The 13,716-nt window shown below is 34.8% G+C and overlaps 1 protein-coding gene across 2 annotated transcripts in view; it reads right to left on the minus strand.

The window, feature by feature from the left end:
• LOC107656325 (ELKS/Rab6-interacting/CAST family member 1-like) overlaps positions 1-13,716 on the minus strand; it is a 298,875-nt gene that overhangs the window by 248,693 nt on the left and 36,466 nt on the right. For both annotated transcript variants that reach the window (XM_016444117.1, XM_016444118.1), the window contains one exon: positions 11,767-11,934. In XM_016444117.1, the coding sequence (XP_016299603.1) occupies positions 11,767-11,934 (168 nt within the window). The remainder of the gene's footprint in view (positions 1-11,766; positions 11,935-13,716) is intronic.

Below are 13,716 nucleotides of genomic sequence, written 5' to 3' on the forward strand. Positions count from 1 at the left end.
ATAAAAAATACTATATTTTTGTTGTTTTTTTATAATTTATTATTCATGTTTCAAGACATTTATAATGACAAATAATGAAAATAACCTCTGTAACTAAAGTAAAAATAAGCCATTATAAACCACTTACAGCGTATTATATTACATATTTTAATTGTTATTATTATTAATTATTCATGCTTCAAGACATTTGAAAATCACTGAAAATAATAAAATTCACTCATTTTTAGTTATCAAAAATGACTATGACTACATTAAAAACCTAACGAAATTAGCAGACCAAAAATCTTTCCTTCTTCCATTAAATGTATTACTCTGTATCATTTATATAATATAGCTATATATTTTTTTATTATTATTAATTATTATTCATGTTTCAAGACATTTGAAAATAACTGAAAATGTAATGGAAATCACCTATTTTTTTAGTTATTAAAAATATCTGTACCCACATTTATTATAAACCAAACAAAATTAACAGACTAAAAATCTTTCCTTCAGCCACATCTCCCACATCTTTTCTCCCTTTGTAGTTTGTTTGAAGTCTTTAAGTGCCTTAACGATTTTAGAAGCTTTTTTTTTTTATTCAGTGTCCGGAAAAGAGCAAGAGAAAACGGTGACAGCGGCGTGACATCTGGTTTCCGAACTCGACCGCTGAGAGAGATAAAGCTGTGTCGACTTATGAATTTAATTAAAATAAAGTGAATGTTTTGGCAAAAGCGATTACAAGGATAACAACTGTAGGCAGAGGGAGAAGTGAGAAGAAACCCTATAATGAATTTGCCCTGGTTCAAAAAACGACAGTTGTTGCTCAAATAATGAAAAGTACGGCAGGGTTTGTTGTTTTAAATAATTTCAGACATGTTTGAACAGATGTCGGGGTTAGTCTCAGCTAGTTTTAAGCGAAAAGCTGAGTGGGGGAAAAAGAAGTTGTGCTGAATGGTCCTAGTATGGAATTGTGGGAGACTTTTTGTGGAATAACTACGTACCAAAAGCAAAAACATAACAGTGCATGTCCAATATGCTCGCTTAAACATCTCCAGCCCTTCATTAATCAAACACACAGCTGACAGCTCCACCTGTCCGACGATACACACATTCACACACACTTCACCTCCTTCCCTTTGATATCGTCTGCGGTCGCCCATGAAACCTGGTTGTGTAACGCAACCTGATTACGCTCCTCTGCCCCATTACCCAGCATCCCCCAGAGTTTCGGGTTACCCCGTGCAGCTTTGGCCGGCGCACGCGATACGCTCATGAATATTTTATTGCGCTAGTATTATGCATGTGCAGAGTCATATGATAACAGCAATTATATTTCGGAAAACAATCAGCGCATTGAGAGGAAAACTGCGATCCTGTGTAGAGTTAATGGAGGAAAAATGCCTTCATCTTCCTCATAAAGGGAAGATGGACATTCAGATCTAGATTACAGGGATCCATGTCAAGCCAAATGACGATTACGTTCAAATAGGAGCCAATTAGGCAAAAAAAAAAAAATCTATGTTGGGAGAAGTTTAAACCGGAATTCAATGGACCTGGTATCTAAAATTGAGGGAAGAACAGTGTGTGTAGATGAACTCCCACACGCTCTTCTACCATGTTTCTGGTTTCATCCGAGAGTGTGTGAGCAGATAAAAGACAAGACGAGACTAAAAGAGCAGCCTCCCGTCAGAGATCCAAACGCTTGGAGACTTAAAGGGATTTGTGTGTTTGTGTGTGTGAGTGTGAGTGTGAGTGTGTGAGAGAGAGAGAGAGGGAGGGGGTTGTCTGAATTATTAAAGAGTGTTTTGTTTCACTTAGTGATCTGCTGCTTGTCAGTGTTGTGTGAGCTCTGGAAACAGACAGAGAGGCACACGACACACAACAAGACAACAGGCACAGACACATATACACACACACACACACACACACACACACACACACACAGTGAAAAGATTTGAGCGTTTACAGCGGGTTGCATCAGAATTGTATGCAATGTGCAAGCCGAACAAAACATGTCAAACCCACAGAGTGGAGCCACGGGAGATCATTTCTGCAGATTTTCAGCAGATGGGTATTAAGGGTATTAAGATGTATGTATAAGAGAAACTGTTTGCTAGATGTTTCCAGCACTTTTTATTAGAAGGTTCTCAAGGTTCTCTCAGTGCTAATTTAGTATAATTTAATATTTTGAATTATTAAACATTTCTATTTCCATTGTAATTTTCCATTTTCTTTTTAATTTTGGTTGAAGTTTTAGTCATTTTGCTGAGTCATTTTTAGTAGTTTTATTTATATAGTATACATCTATAAAATGTTATTTATTTTAAGGTTTTATTTATTTACGTACATTAAGTTAAACTAAATGAAAATTACGAATGTTGTGCTGGAAAATAGCTGAAATAAAACGTGTTTGTTTTTTTGTTTTTTTTACATTTAATTTATTTCAAGTATCAAAACAAAATCTTTTAATGGTTTTAATTTCAGGTTTTGGATTTAATGGTTAGTAATTTTAGTAACTGTAATAACCCTGATTCTTGATTATGATTTGTCAAACAGTGTTCTGAGATCGATATTTTTTTTGCATAATAAGAAATAAAGGGTATACACTGTATACCTAAATAATTATAAATAGAATCCAACACCAATTTTTTTTCAGTGTAATTGACCCTATTTATGACTTCCTATTTCACACTCAAAAAATGGCATAGGATTTACTTCAAAACAATTTTCATTCAGAAATTAAATATTTCACATAAATGAATAAATGAATATATAAATAAATGAGAAGTAGCACATTCAATTAGACAAATTGTGTGAAACACACTCCAGTAATCTTATTTACAACTTTGAAAAATCAGAGTGGTCTCTCAAACCACTCTGCAGTCTCTTTTTGCTCAAATAAAAAATGATTTAAGCTAAAAATCAATATTTAATGTTCATTTATTTATTTATAAACAAATAAGTAGCCAATTTGCATCAGGATCCTGATCCACCTGTCAGGATTTATTTAGCAACATACACATGAATCCTGTGTCATTTACGAGAGGTTTGTTGAAGCGGAATGGGTGGCGTCGAACACACACGCTGCTCAGTAATGCAAATGAGCGCGAGGAGTTTGGCACCTGAGTGGGTGAGACCTGACAGGTAAGTGGCACGACGCCAGTCTTTGTGTCTGCAAACTCCCACACAGAAAGAGATTTTCCTTAATTTTTCAAAATTGTCAAAATTCATATTCCTGCTTTGATCACCATATGTTAGGGGTGGCACTAAACTAGTCGATTAGTTCTGGCAGTAGTCGACGTGCCAGGGCTGTGTCGACTAGTTATAGATCACATGACTTTAGTTGCACTCGTTTGATATAAAGTGACAGCAAAAGGAAAATTCCACTGTGTAACTGTGAGTCATTAGTTTTATATAATAAATTGCAACGGACACATTTATTTGGATTTACTCAAAAGTTCAAGGTGGTCGGAGTTTTACTGCTTGTAGTTAAAGCGCTTTAAAGGGCATGAATTTACAGACGTAATTTCTCTGAAGGAGCTTTACTGTTGGACTGCATCTCTAAATGCATCGCTTTTAAAGCACCACCACTTGAAACAGTAAAGCTAAAACCTAAAACTATAAATAAATAAATACATAATTATGTTAATTGCAATTACTGTAACCTAATTTAGTATTGTTTAGTAGATATGAAAAATGCCATTCAAAAATATTAATATTTAATAAGAATAAAGGACAATAATATGTTTTCTGAATTTTTTTTTATTATTGAGCAAGGATGCATTAAAATGAGAATTTATAATTTTACAAAATATTCCTATTTTGAATAAATGCTGTTCTTTTGAACTTTATATTCATCAAAGAATCATGAAAAAATGTATTGCACACACACACACACACACACACACACACACACAGAGTGAAAAGATTTGAGCGTTTACAGCGGGTTGCATCAGAATTGTATGCAATGTGCAAGCCGAACAAAACATGTCAAACCCACAGAGTGGAGCCACGGGAGATCATTTCTGCAGATTTTCAGCAGATGGGTATTAAGAAGGTTATACTGTATGTATAAGAGAAACTGTTTGCTAGATGTTTCCAGCACTTTTTATTAGAAGGTTCTCTGGAATTCTTCAGTGCTAATTTAGTATAATTTAATATTTTGAATTATTAAACATTTCTATTTCCATTGTAATTTTCCATTTTCTTTTTAATTTTGGTTGAAGTTTTAGTCATTTTGCTGAGTCATTTTTAGTAGTTTTATTTATATAGTATACATCTATAAAATGTTATTTATTTTAAGGTTTTATTTATTTACGTACATTAAGTTAAACTAAATGAAAATTACGAATGTTGTGCTGGAAAATAGCTGAAATAAAACGTGTTTGTTTTTTTGTTTTTTTTACATTTAATTTATTTCAAGTATCAAAACAAAATCTTTTAATGGTTTTAATTTCAGGTTTTGGATTTAATGGTTAGTAATTTTAGTAACTGTAATAACCCTGATTCTTGATTATGATTTGTCAAACAGTGTTCTGAGATCGATATTTTTTTTGCATAATAAGAAATAAAGGGTATACACTGTATACCTAAATAATTATAAATAGAATCCAACACCAATTTTTTTTCAGTGTAATTGACCCTATTTATGACTTCCTATTTCACACTCAAAAAATGGCATAGGATTTACTTCAAAACAATTTTCATTCAGAAATTAAATATTTCACATAAATGAATAAATGAATATATAAATAAATGAGAAGTAGCACATTCAATTAGACAAATTGTGTGAAACACACTCCAGTAATCTTATTTACAACTTTGAAAAATCAGAGTGGTCTCTCAAACCACTCTGCAGTCTCTTTTTGCTCAAATAAAAAATGATTTAAGCTAAAAATCAATATTTAATGTTCATTTATTTATTTATAAACAAATAAGTAGCCAATTTGCATCAGGATCCTGATCCACCTGTCAGGATTTATTTAGCAACATACACATGAATCCTGTGTCATTTACGAGAGGTTTGTTGAAGCGGAATGGGTGGCGTCGAACACACACGCTGCTCAGTAATGCAAATGAGCGCGAGGAGTTTGGCACCTGAGTGGGTGAGACCTGACAGGTAAGTGGCACGACGCCAGTCTTTGTGTCTGCAAACTCCCACACAGAAAGAGATTTTCCTTAATTTTTCAAAATTGTCAAAATTCATATTCCTGCTTTGATCACCATATGTTAGGGGTGGCACTAAACTAGTCGATTAGTTCTGGCAGTAGTCGACGTGCCAGGGCTGTGTCGACTAGTTATAGATCACATGACTTTAGTTGCACTCGTTTGATATAAAGTGACAGCAAAAGGAAAATTCCACTGTGTAACTGTGAGTCATTAGTTTTATATAATAAATTGCAACGGACACATTTATTTGGATTTACTCAAAAGTTGAAGGTGGTCGGAGTTTTACTGCTTGTAGTAAAAGCTCTTTAAAGGGCATGAATTGAGTTTTACTGTTGGCCTGCATCTCTAAATGCACCTCCTTTAATAAAGCAGTAAAGGTAAAACTTCAAATGAAAAATTAATAATATTATTTACAATAATTATGTTTATTGCAATTACTGTAACCTAATTTAGTATTGTTTAGTAGATATGAAAAATGCCATTCAAAAATATTAATATTTAATAAGAATAAAGGACAATAATATGTTTTCTGAATTTTTTTTTATTATTGAGCAAGGATGCATTAAAATGAGAATTTATAATTTTACAAAATATTCCTATTTTGAATAAATGCTGTTCTTTTGAACTTTATATTCATCAAAGAATCATGAAAAAATGTATTGTGGTTTCCACAAAAATATTAAATATTGATAATAATAACTGGAGTAATGATGCTGAGTAAAATCAGCTTTGCATCACAGGAATAAATTATATTTTAACATGTATTAGAAAAAGAAAATAGTTATTTCAAATAGTAATATTATTTCACAATATTACTCTTTTACTGTTTTTGTGTACATTTAAAAAAAGTACGTAAAGATTCTGTAAACACAAATTTGCACAATAATAAATAAGGGGCTAGTTACTGCAATTTAAAAAAATCCCATTTCAAAGTACTTTATTAGAATACTTTTTATTTTATTTTATTGCAACACTAACTTTTTTGTAACACTTGCACTTTATTTTTTGTCTGTCATTGCTTTTATTTGCATTTTTATAATGTGTAAAGCAAACACACTGAAGTACTTTGAAATGGAAAAGTCTGAATATGAGGGAGATAGAGAGAGAGAGAGAGAGAGAGAGAGAGAGAGAGATGGGGGGGAGGAAGTGCAGATTAATTAGAAACTTCTGTAGAACTTCTTTCCCCCAATTAAGTCAAAAGCAGAGAGGATCTCTCTCCCTCTCTCTATCAGACTGTTAGGGGCTTAAGACTCTCGGCCTTTTGATGTGGGGTTTATCATTATTTTAACACAAGGCACTTATTAGCATGCGCCCTCTTAAAGCTCTGCTCTCTCTGTCTGTGTCTTACTCCCTCTCGCTCTCTCTCAACTGAAGGACGGTAACAAACAATGTAAGAGTCTCTTTCTCAGCAAGAAGATCACAACTCAGGCCTGACACGCTCTGTTTAAGAGGCTTTCCTTGTGGTGCTAAGCCTGTTAGCCTTCTTCAACCCCTTAGCTGTCGAAAAGAAGAGGGGCAAAAAGCACACACTCGTTCTGCGTTCTGAACCAGCCTTTAAAAGTGTAGCAAATTGGAAGCTCTTCATCCATGTTGTGGGGTCAGTGAATGTTCAGGGTTTAGCCTAAACCCTCTGTGAATGCGCATGGGGACATCCTTCGATGAAATATGGGAATATGATACACTTCATAATACATGTTGAAACGTTACATGTGCGGTGAGTCATTGTTAATGAAGTAAAACCCTCAATTCTACTGGCTCGAAAACTAAAAATGTCCCACTAAACTTGGTTTCAGCCGATCGTAAACCGCTGTATGGATTTTAAATCACTGTTGTTAAAATAAAACAACAATGATGACCCTTTTAGCTTGCTGTACATTACCTTTCAAAAATTTAGGGTTAGTAAGATGTTTCTGGAACAAGTCTCTTATGCTCACCAAGGACGCATTTGTGAACAAAAATACAGTAAATGTTTTCAAATTTCACATTTAAAATGTACACTTTACCGTAACTGTTTTGTATTTTGATATATTTTTAGTTTAATATTTTGAATTTTCAGCAGCCAAGTGATCTTTCAGAAATCATTCTAACATGTTGATTTGATGCTCAAGAAACATTTCTTATTATCATCAATGTTGAAAACCTTTTGCTTAATATTTTTGTGGAAACCGCGATACATTTTTTTTTAGGATTCTTTGATGAATAGCAGGTTCAAAATAACAGGATTTATTTAAAACAGAAATATTTTATAATATCATAAACGTCTTTAACTGTCACTTTAGATCACTTTAATGTGTCCTTGCTGAATAAAAGTATTAATTTCTTTCAAAACATAAAATCATACTGACCAAGCACATTGTACTTTGACGACAGTTTTATGTCGTCAAAGTGTCAAGTTTGTTCAGAAGTTAGCAGGCTGTTACTTCTAAGAAAAATATAGTTGCTGGATTTGCTGAAAGTTCATGAGGTTCATGAAATTGTGTCTCAATACGAGAGTTTTGCAAGAACCTCAATGTCCTGGATTATGTTTCTAAAGTTTGCAGACAAATTCCTTGAGCAACGCTCAATATTGGGTGTTTATTACATCTGGATGGAGCGAAACTCTGACCGCAAAGTCAACAAACAGGTTTAATTTCTTTGGTGTCGTCTGAAGAACAGAATTCATGTGCTATAATTTAAACATTTCGTTTCAAAATAAGATGCAGACAGCCTATTTTTTATTAACTGCAACCCTAATTGGATAAACTTTGTGGGAAAAAAAACGGGAAAAAAACCAACCCTAGCGCCGCCCATGACAAAGTGTCTCTGACAACCCTCTCATGCCAAAGAGAGCTGCTCTCCATCAAGACATTCGACGCGAGTTTACATACTTGAGCGAGTTCTTCTGAACTGTGTCTTGTATTCCTCCCTCCTCGCATTAAAAAATGTTATTTTCTGCAGCCTGTCGTGCAGTGAACTTGTGAAATAATTCCTATCCAAACCGCTGTTTTCAATATTTAGTTCAGCCGCTTCCACTGCGGATCTGTCTGCCACCTTATCTGACAGTTGCCAATTAAATTATCGTTATTTTCCAGGCTGTTAAAGGGTAAGTGTTCAGTTAAACACAAAACACTGAATATAAACAAAGGAGCAAAAGAGCGGGCCGAATCTCTCGGCTGCTGCTGGAGGAGGTGTTTTGCTCTGTTCGGCATGCACTCGCTCACATCCACGCAGGCAAACGGTGCCACTGAGAAGGCAGAGAGGAAAAGCAACAGCCAGCAGCTGCTGGGAAAACAATTACAAAGCCAAACAGCTCCGAGCGAGAGAAAAAATGATGTTCAGACATTAAAGGGATAGTTCAACTTCAGTTGACTTGCATAGTGGCTTTTTGGAAGTCAATGGGGACCAGCAACTGAAGGTGAACTATCCCTTTAAAGGAGAGTGCGAGAAAAAAGAAACGAGCCCAAACTAGGCCTCCTCTGAGAACGAATGCATACTTCACAGGACACTGTGTATCTATTAATTTACTCACTTATATACACAGACATGCACAGTCTAGGAAAGCTCATTTTCGTACGTGCAAATGTAACAGCGCTACATGTTGTCTGAAAAAAACTAAACAGTGTGGCTTATTTAGAGGCCATATTCTACACGTCTGAAGCATTTTATTTTTCTAAAGCCTGCTTGTAATGTTTTTAACATCAAAAACAGCCAAAAACTGTTTTTTACATTATAATTTCCACTCTCACTGACCCTCGGAATTAAACAGGCAGTCTTTGCTACTTTGGCTGCACCCGAGATTGCATACTTCACTACTATAGAGGAGGCGAGAAATATTTAATGCAGCATTTATCTTGCAGAATTCTATATGCAAATGAGCTCTGCTATGATTGGCTAACATCTTAAGCATTGCAAAAAAAAATCATTCATCAGGGCGGGTCAAGTTTCTCATTAATGAATTTTCATTCTTATGTAAATGTTGGAAGTCTTATGTTAATGATGGTAGCAATGCCAAAATCATGATTATTTCTGAATCACCTAGTTTCTACATTTCCATAAACAGTCTGGGCGAACTGAGGGAGGAAGTTTAGTCTTAAATGTTAAAATGTATCAACATTATAAATGTTAAAGAGAGAGTTCACCCAAAAATGAAAATTGTGTCATTTTGTCACCCTCATGTTGTTCCAAAGTTTCTTTTTTCTGCTGAACACAAATATATTTTGAAGAATGTTGGTAACCAAACAATTGCTGGTAGCCACTGACTTCCATAAAACACTATGGAAGTCAATAGCTACCGTCAAGTATTTGGTCACCAACATTCTTTAAAATATCTTCTTCAGAAAAAAGGGAAAAAAACTTCAACAGAAAAAAAGAAATTCTTACAGGTTTGGAACAGCATGAGGGTGAGTAAATGATGACAGAATAAACATTTTTTGGGTGAACTATCCCTTTAACTCCTCATGATATGTCCATTGAAAGAAGTACAGAAGGCTTTTAAAAATTCAAAATGACACATGAGCTAGTGTTTCCTCACTGGATATAATCCTGCTTGCTCTGTACGGTTTCTCGTTTTCTCGTGTTTGACCTGTGCGTTGAATGGTGTCCTGCTGAGCAGCCCCATGCATACCTTCATAGCACTGTCTCAATATGTTATAGCCATTAGGAACAACTCTGGGGCAATGTAGAGCGGCTCAAGCACTATAATGGAAACTAAATGTTTCTCTTTCTGTGGCTTGAGAGAGCATCGCGCTCCTGATGACTCTGAGAGGCTTTCAGACTCAAACTGTGAAGAGAAGCAAAGCAGTTGAGACAAACAGAGAAAGAAAATAGCCAAAAAACAAAAACAATAACAAAAAAGTGTCATGTCTTTATATTTGAGACACTCTTAAATAAAATTTTTTTTTTTTCCCCAAAACAGCAAGTACGTAAGCACTGCTTTATCACCACAAACTGTTTATATGTGATGTAAATAGTGTTTTCTTTCCCCAATTTACTTTAATAAGACAAAAATGTGTGTGTGTGTGTATGTATGTATGTATGTATATATATATATGTATATGTATGCATGTATATATATATATATATATATATATATAGCATTTTTACACCTTAAATTATGAATATAACAATATTTAAAAAAGAAACCTGCAAATTTGACATTGAAGTTGTCTCAAAGTCTGTTTTAGGAAAAAAAAAAGTTATATACAACCTTTAAAGGTCTTCCAGGGTAAACAGCAAGTACGCAAGTTTTATCACTAGAACTATTTATGACTATATAGAGCTTTCTTATTTTTAACATAATTCACTTTAATAAAACATGGACGTATACAAAAATATTAATACAAAAAAAACGAAATATTGTATGTATATATAAATATAAATTAAATATTAATAATTTTAACTATATTAAAAATACTAAGGATTTTCACACATTTAGACATTATATTATGAATATAAAATTATATTATGAATAAAAACCTGAAAAAAAAAGCATTTGACTTGAGCAATATCCTAAAGTCTGTATTAGAAAAAAAAACACAATTTACAACCTTAAAAAGGTCTTCCAGGGTAACGATTATCAGTCAACAGCCAATTCTGTAAACTATGAGTGAATTTCAAAGAGGTACAGCTTTTAGCCATTCAAGCAAACATACTTGAGTTCTACTTTATAGCTAATGATCCATGTGCTTTTTTGGGAAACTTAGTCGTAAAATAATATATGACAAGTTACAGCGATCTTAGGAGCATTATTTGCAACATTATCCCTGGAATGGCCATTAGACAGATGCACGACTTCCTGTTTTCCAAATAAAGGTGCGCTCACAGTGGGTTCTGTGCACTCAGACTATCCCTAAATCAAGATTAATGAGGCTGCGGATGGGGGGCTTGTTTGCACAGCCTGTGATCTCAGCGCAGAAGAACTGAAACTGATAGTCGGATGTGACCGCTGAAGCATTGCCTCATGGGACACCCAGCCATGGCCAGTCACTATGGAAACATCCTCTGACAAACTCAAAGAGTACGGCACCACGAGCTTGAAACATTTTGACTTGGCACCATTTGTGTGCCGATTTCTGTCAAAGTCTGTATATTGTGAAATGAAGTTCAAAGCTGCACCCAATATATTGACGATGAAAAGCGATGTTGGCGGGAACGGCAAAAACTACGACTTCTTGTATATTCGACGGGGGTGTTCGAGGCAGTAGCAAACAGTTGTTTCATGGATATGAAAGATGCAGAACAGACGTATAAACCTTGGCGCCCGCTGTTAGCCTGAGGTTAATGGCCTGTGTGTGTCATTTCTGAGAACAGGAGACTCCGTCGCCATCACAAACACAACTTTTCCCTACTTTTAGAAATCATAAATTTACACAAAGGAATATTTGGTGAGGCTGGTTTCGTGCATTTCACCAGAGGTCATCAAACGTGGCCTAACAGTGCCATCTACGTTAAGGAGGAGGAAATGACACCCGTTTGAAGGGCTCGTCGATGTTTACGAATGCATAGTCTGCTGCAATGGTTCTCAACTGCTTGCAAAAGTTTTTGACCACAATGTTTTATTTCCTTCTGAGCGCATGAAACCATCAAAGTAACAAACAATTTTGCTACAGTGTTGGTGTGCGAACTGTCATTTACCTTCTTCTGCAGCACGTTGACCTTGCGTTCCTTGACGTCAAGCATGTCTTTGAGGTCGTGAATTTCTCCATTCAGTGTGCCCTTCTCCTCTGACATTTCCTGATTCTGCTTGCTCTTTTTATTAAGCGTAGCCTCCTTCTCCTCCAGACGTAAACGCAGAGCATCGACCTGAAATACACAGGCACAAAACTCATGCAGACGCATGAATTGATGCTTATTGTCCATTATAACACTATTATTCAAGACAGTGTACAGGATCACACTAATACTTGGCCAGTCAGGGCACATTAACCGTCAGTTAAACTCCATGAATCACATGCTGGCACTGGTAACACTGGATTATGATAAAAAGTGTGATGATAGACTAACTACAGAATTAAATTTACACACAAAGAAGCCATTCATGCCCCTGCAATTTCACAAATAACATGTTTGATACAACAGTGCCCCCTAATGGTCTTGCAAGAAAACCACATTAAATACAATCGTTTTTCATTGACACAAAAGATAAAAAGAAACATTACTTTCATTCAATATTGTCATTATACATGAAATATAAAGTTCAGGAATAATTTATATTCTTAGCCCTAAAATATGAACAAAATTACTTTAATGCCGATAACAGAAAACTTTTTAATGTTCCGAGTATAATATACATAAAATGTATTCTATTATATATTATTGTACTGTGTTTATAAATCTATGGTATTGTAGTATTTTAGTATTGCTAGTTAATTAAGTGGTGTCTTTTGATCATATACATGTTTTATGAGTTGCAAACTTAAACATGTTTTTGTGTGTGTGTCATGTATTAAACACTGTTGATATAAATTATGCTTATTTTTATGAATTATGCTTTTTATGCTTCTATTTTTTTTGAATAAGTTTTTAAAAAAATCATTTAGAACGTTTTGTTAATTTTGTGAACCAGTTTGACATTGCAATGAATCGACTCAAATTGAATCAAATTGAAAAGAACAATTTAATCAGAAATCAAACATAACAGTAGCTTGAAAAAGAAAACTGATATTCATTGAGATCCATACATATGTACAGAAAATTACTTTTCTAGGCATTTGGAAAACATTTAAAATGCCAGGATCCTGATATCCAGGATTTCATGACAGTGGTAATCCTAGTCATGATAATAAAGTTATCTAGCTGGCTAACTAGTTACAGTGAGATAGAAAAGAATCACCTCCCTTTAAAATAATCACATTTTGTTGCTTTGCAGCCTGAAATTAAAGTTTTTGTTTTATCCAGCTGTATTTACTCAGTGCAATTTATAACATCCAAGTGAAAGATATAACACCAACATGTCAGAAAAAAAAAATAAATAAATAAAACAGAGTAACAGAGTTGGAAAAAGGATCACCCCCTTGTGTCAGTATTTTGTTGAATCACTTTTGCTTTAATTACAGCCTTTATTCTGTTGGGATTTGTCTCTACTAACTTTCCACATCTAGACTTTGGGACATTTGTCCACTCTTCTTTGCAGAACTGCTCAAGTTCAGTTCAATTTGATGGTGAGCGTTTATGGACTGCAGTCTTCAAGTCATTCCACAGATTTTCAATGGGGTTTAAGTCTGGGCTCTAACTAGGCCATGCAAGGACATTCACCTTTTTCTCCTTCAATCACTGTGTGCTCGGTTTTGCTGTGTGCTTTGGGTCATTGTCATGTTGGAAGGTAAACCTTCTTCCCATTGACAACTTTCTGGCGGACGGCAACAGATTTTCCTCAAGAATTTGATGGTATTTTGCCCCATCCATTTTTCCTTCTATCCTGACAAGTGCTCCAGTCGCTGCTGCAGAGAAACACCCCATAACAGGATATTACCTCCTCCGTGCTTTACTGGAGGAATGCTGTTATTTGGATGGTGAGCTGTATTGGATTTCCGCCAGACATATTGTTTGGTGTTGAGGCCAAATAATTCAATTTTAGTCTCATCT

Source organism: Sinocyclocheilus anshuiensis, unplaced genomic scaffold (genome assembly GCF_001515605.1).
Source record: "Sinocyclocheilus anshuiensis isolate Anshui unplaced genomic scaffold, SAMN03320099.WGS_v1.1 scaffold183, whole genome shotgun sequence".
Classification (NCBI taxonomy): domain Eukaryota; kingdom Metazoa; phylum Chordata; class Actinopteri; order Cypriniformes; family Cyprinidae; genus Sinocyclocheilus; species Sinocyclocheilus anshuiensis.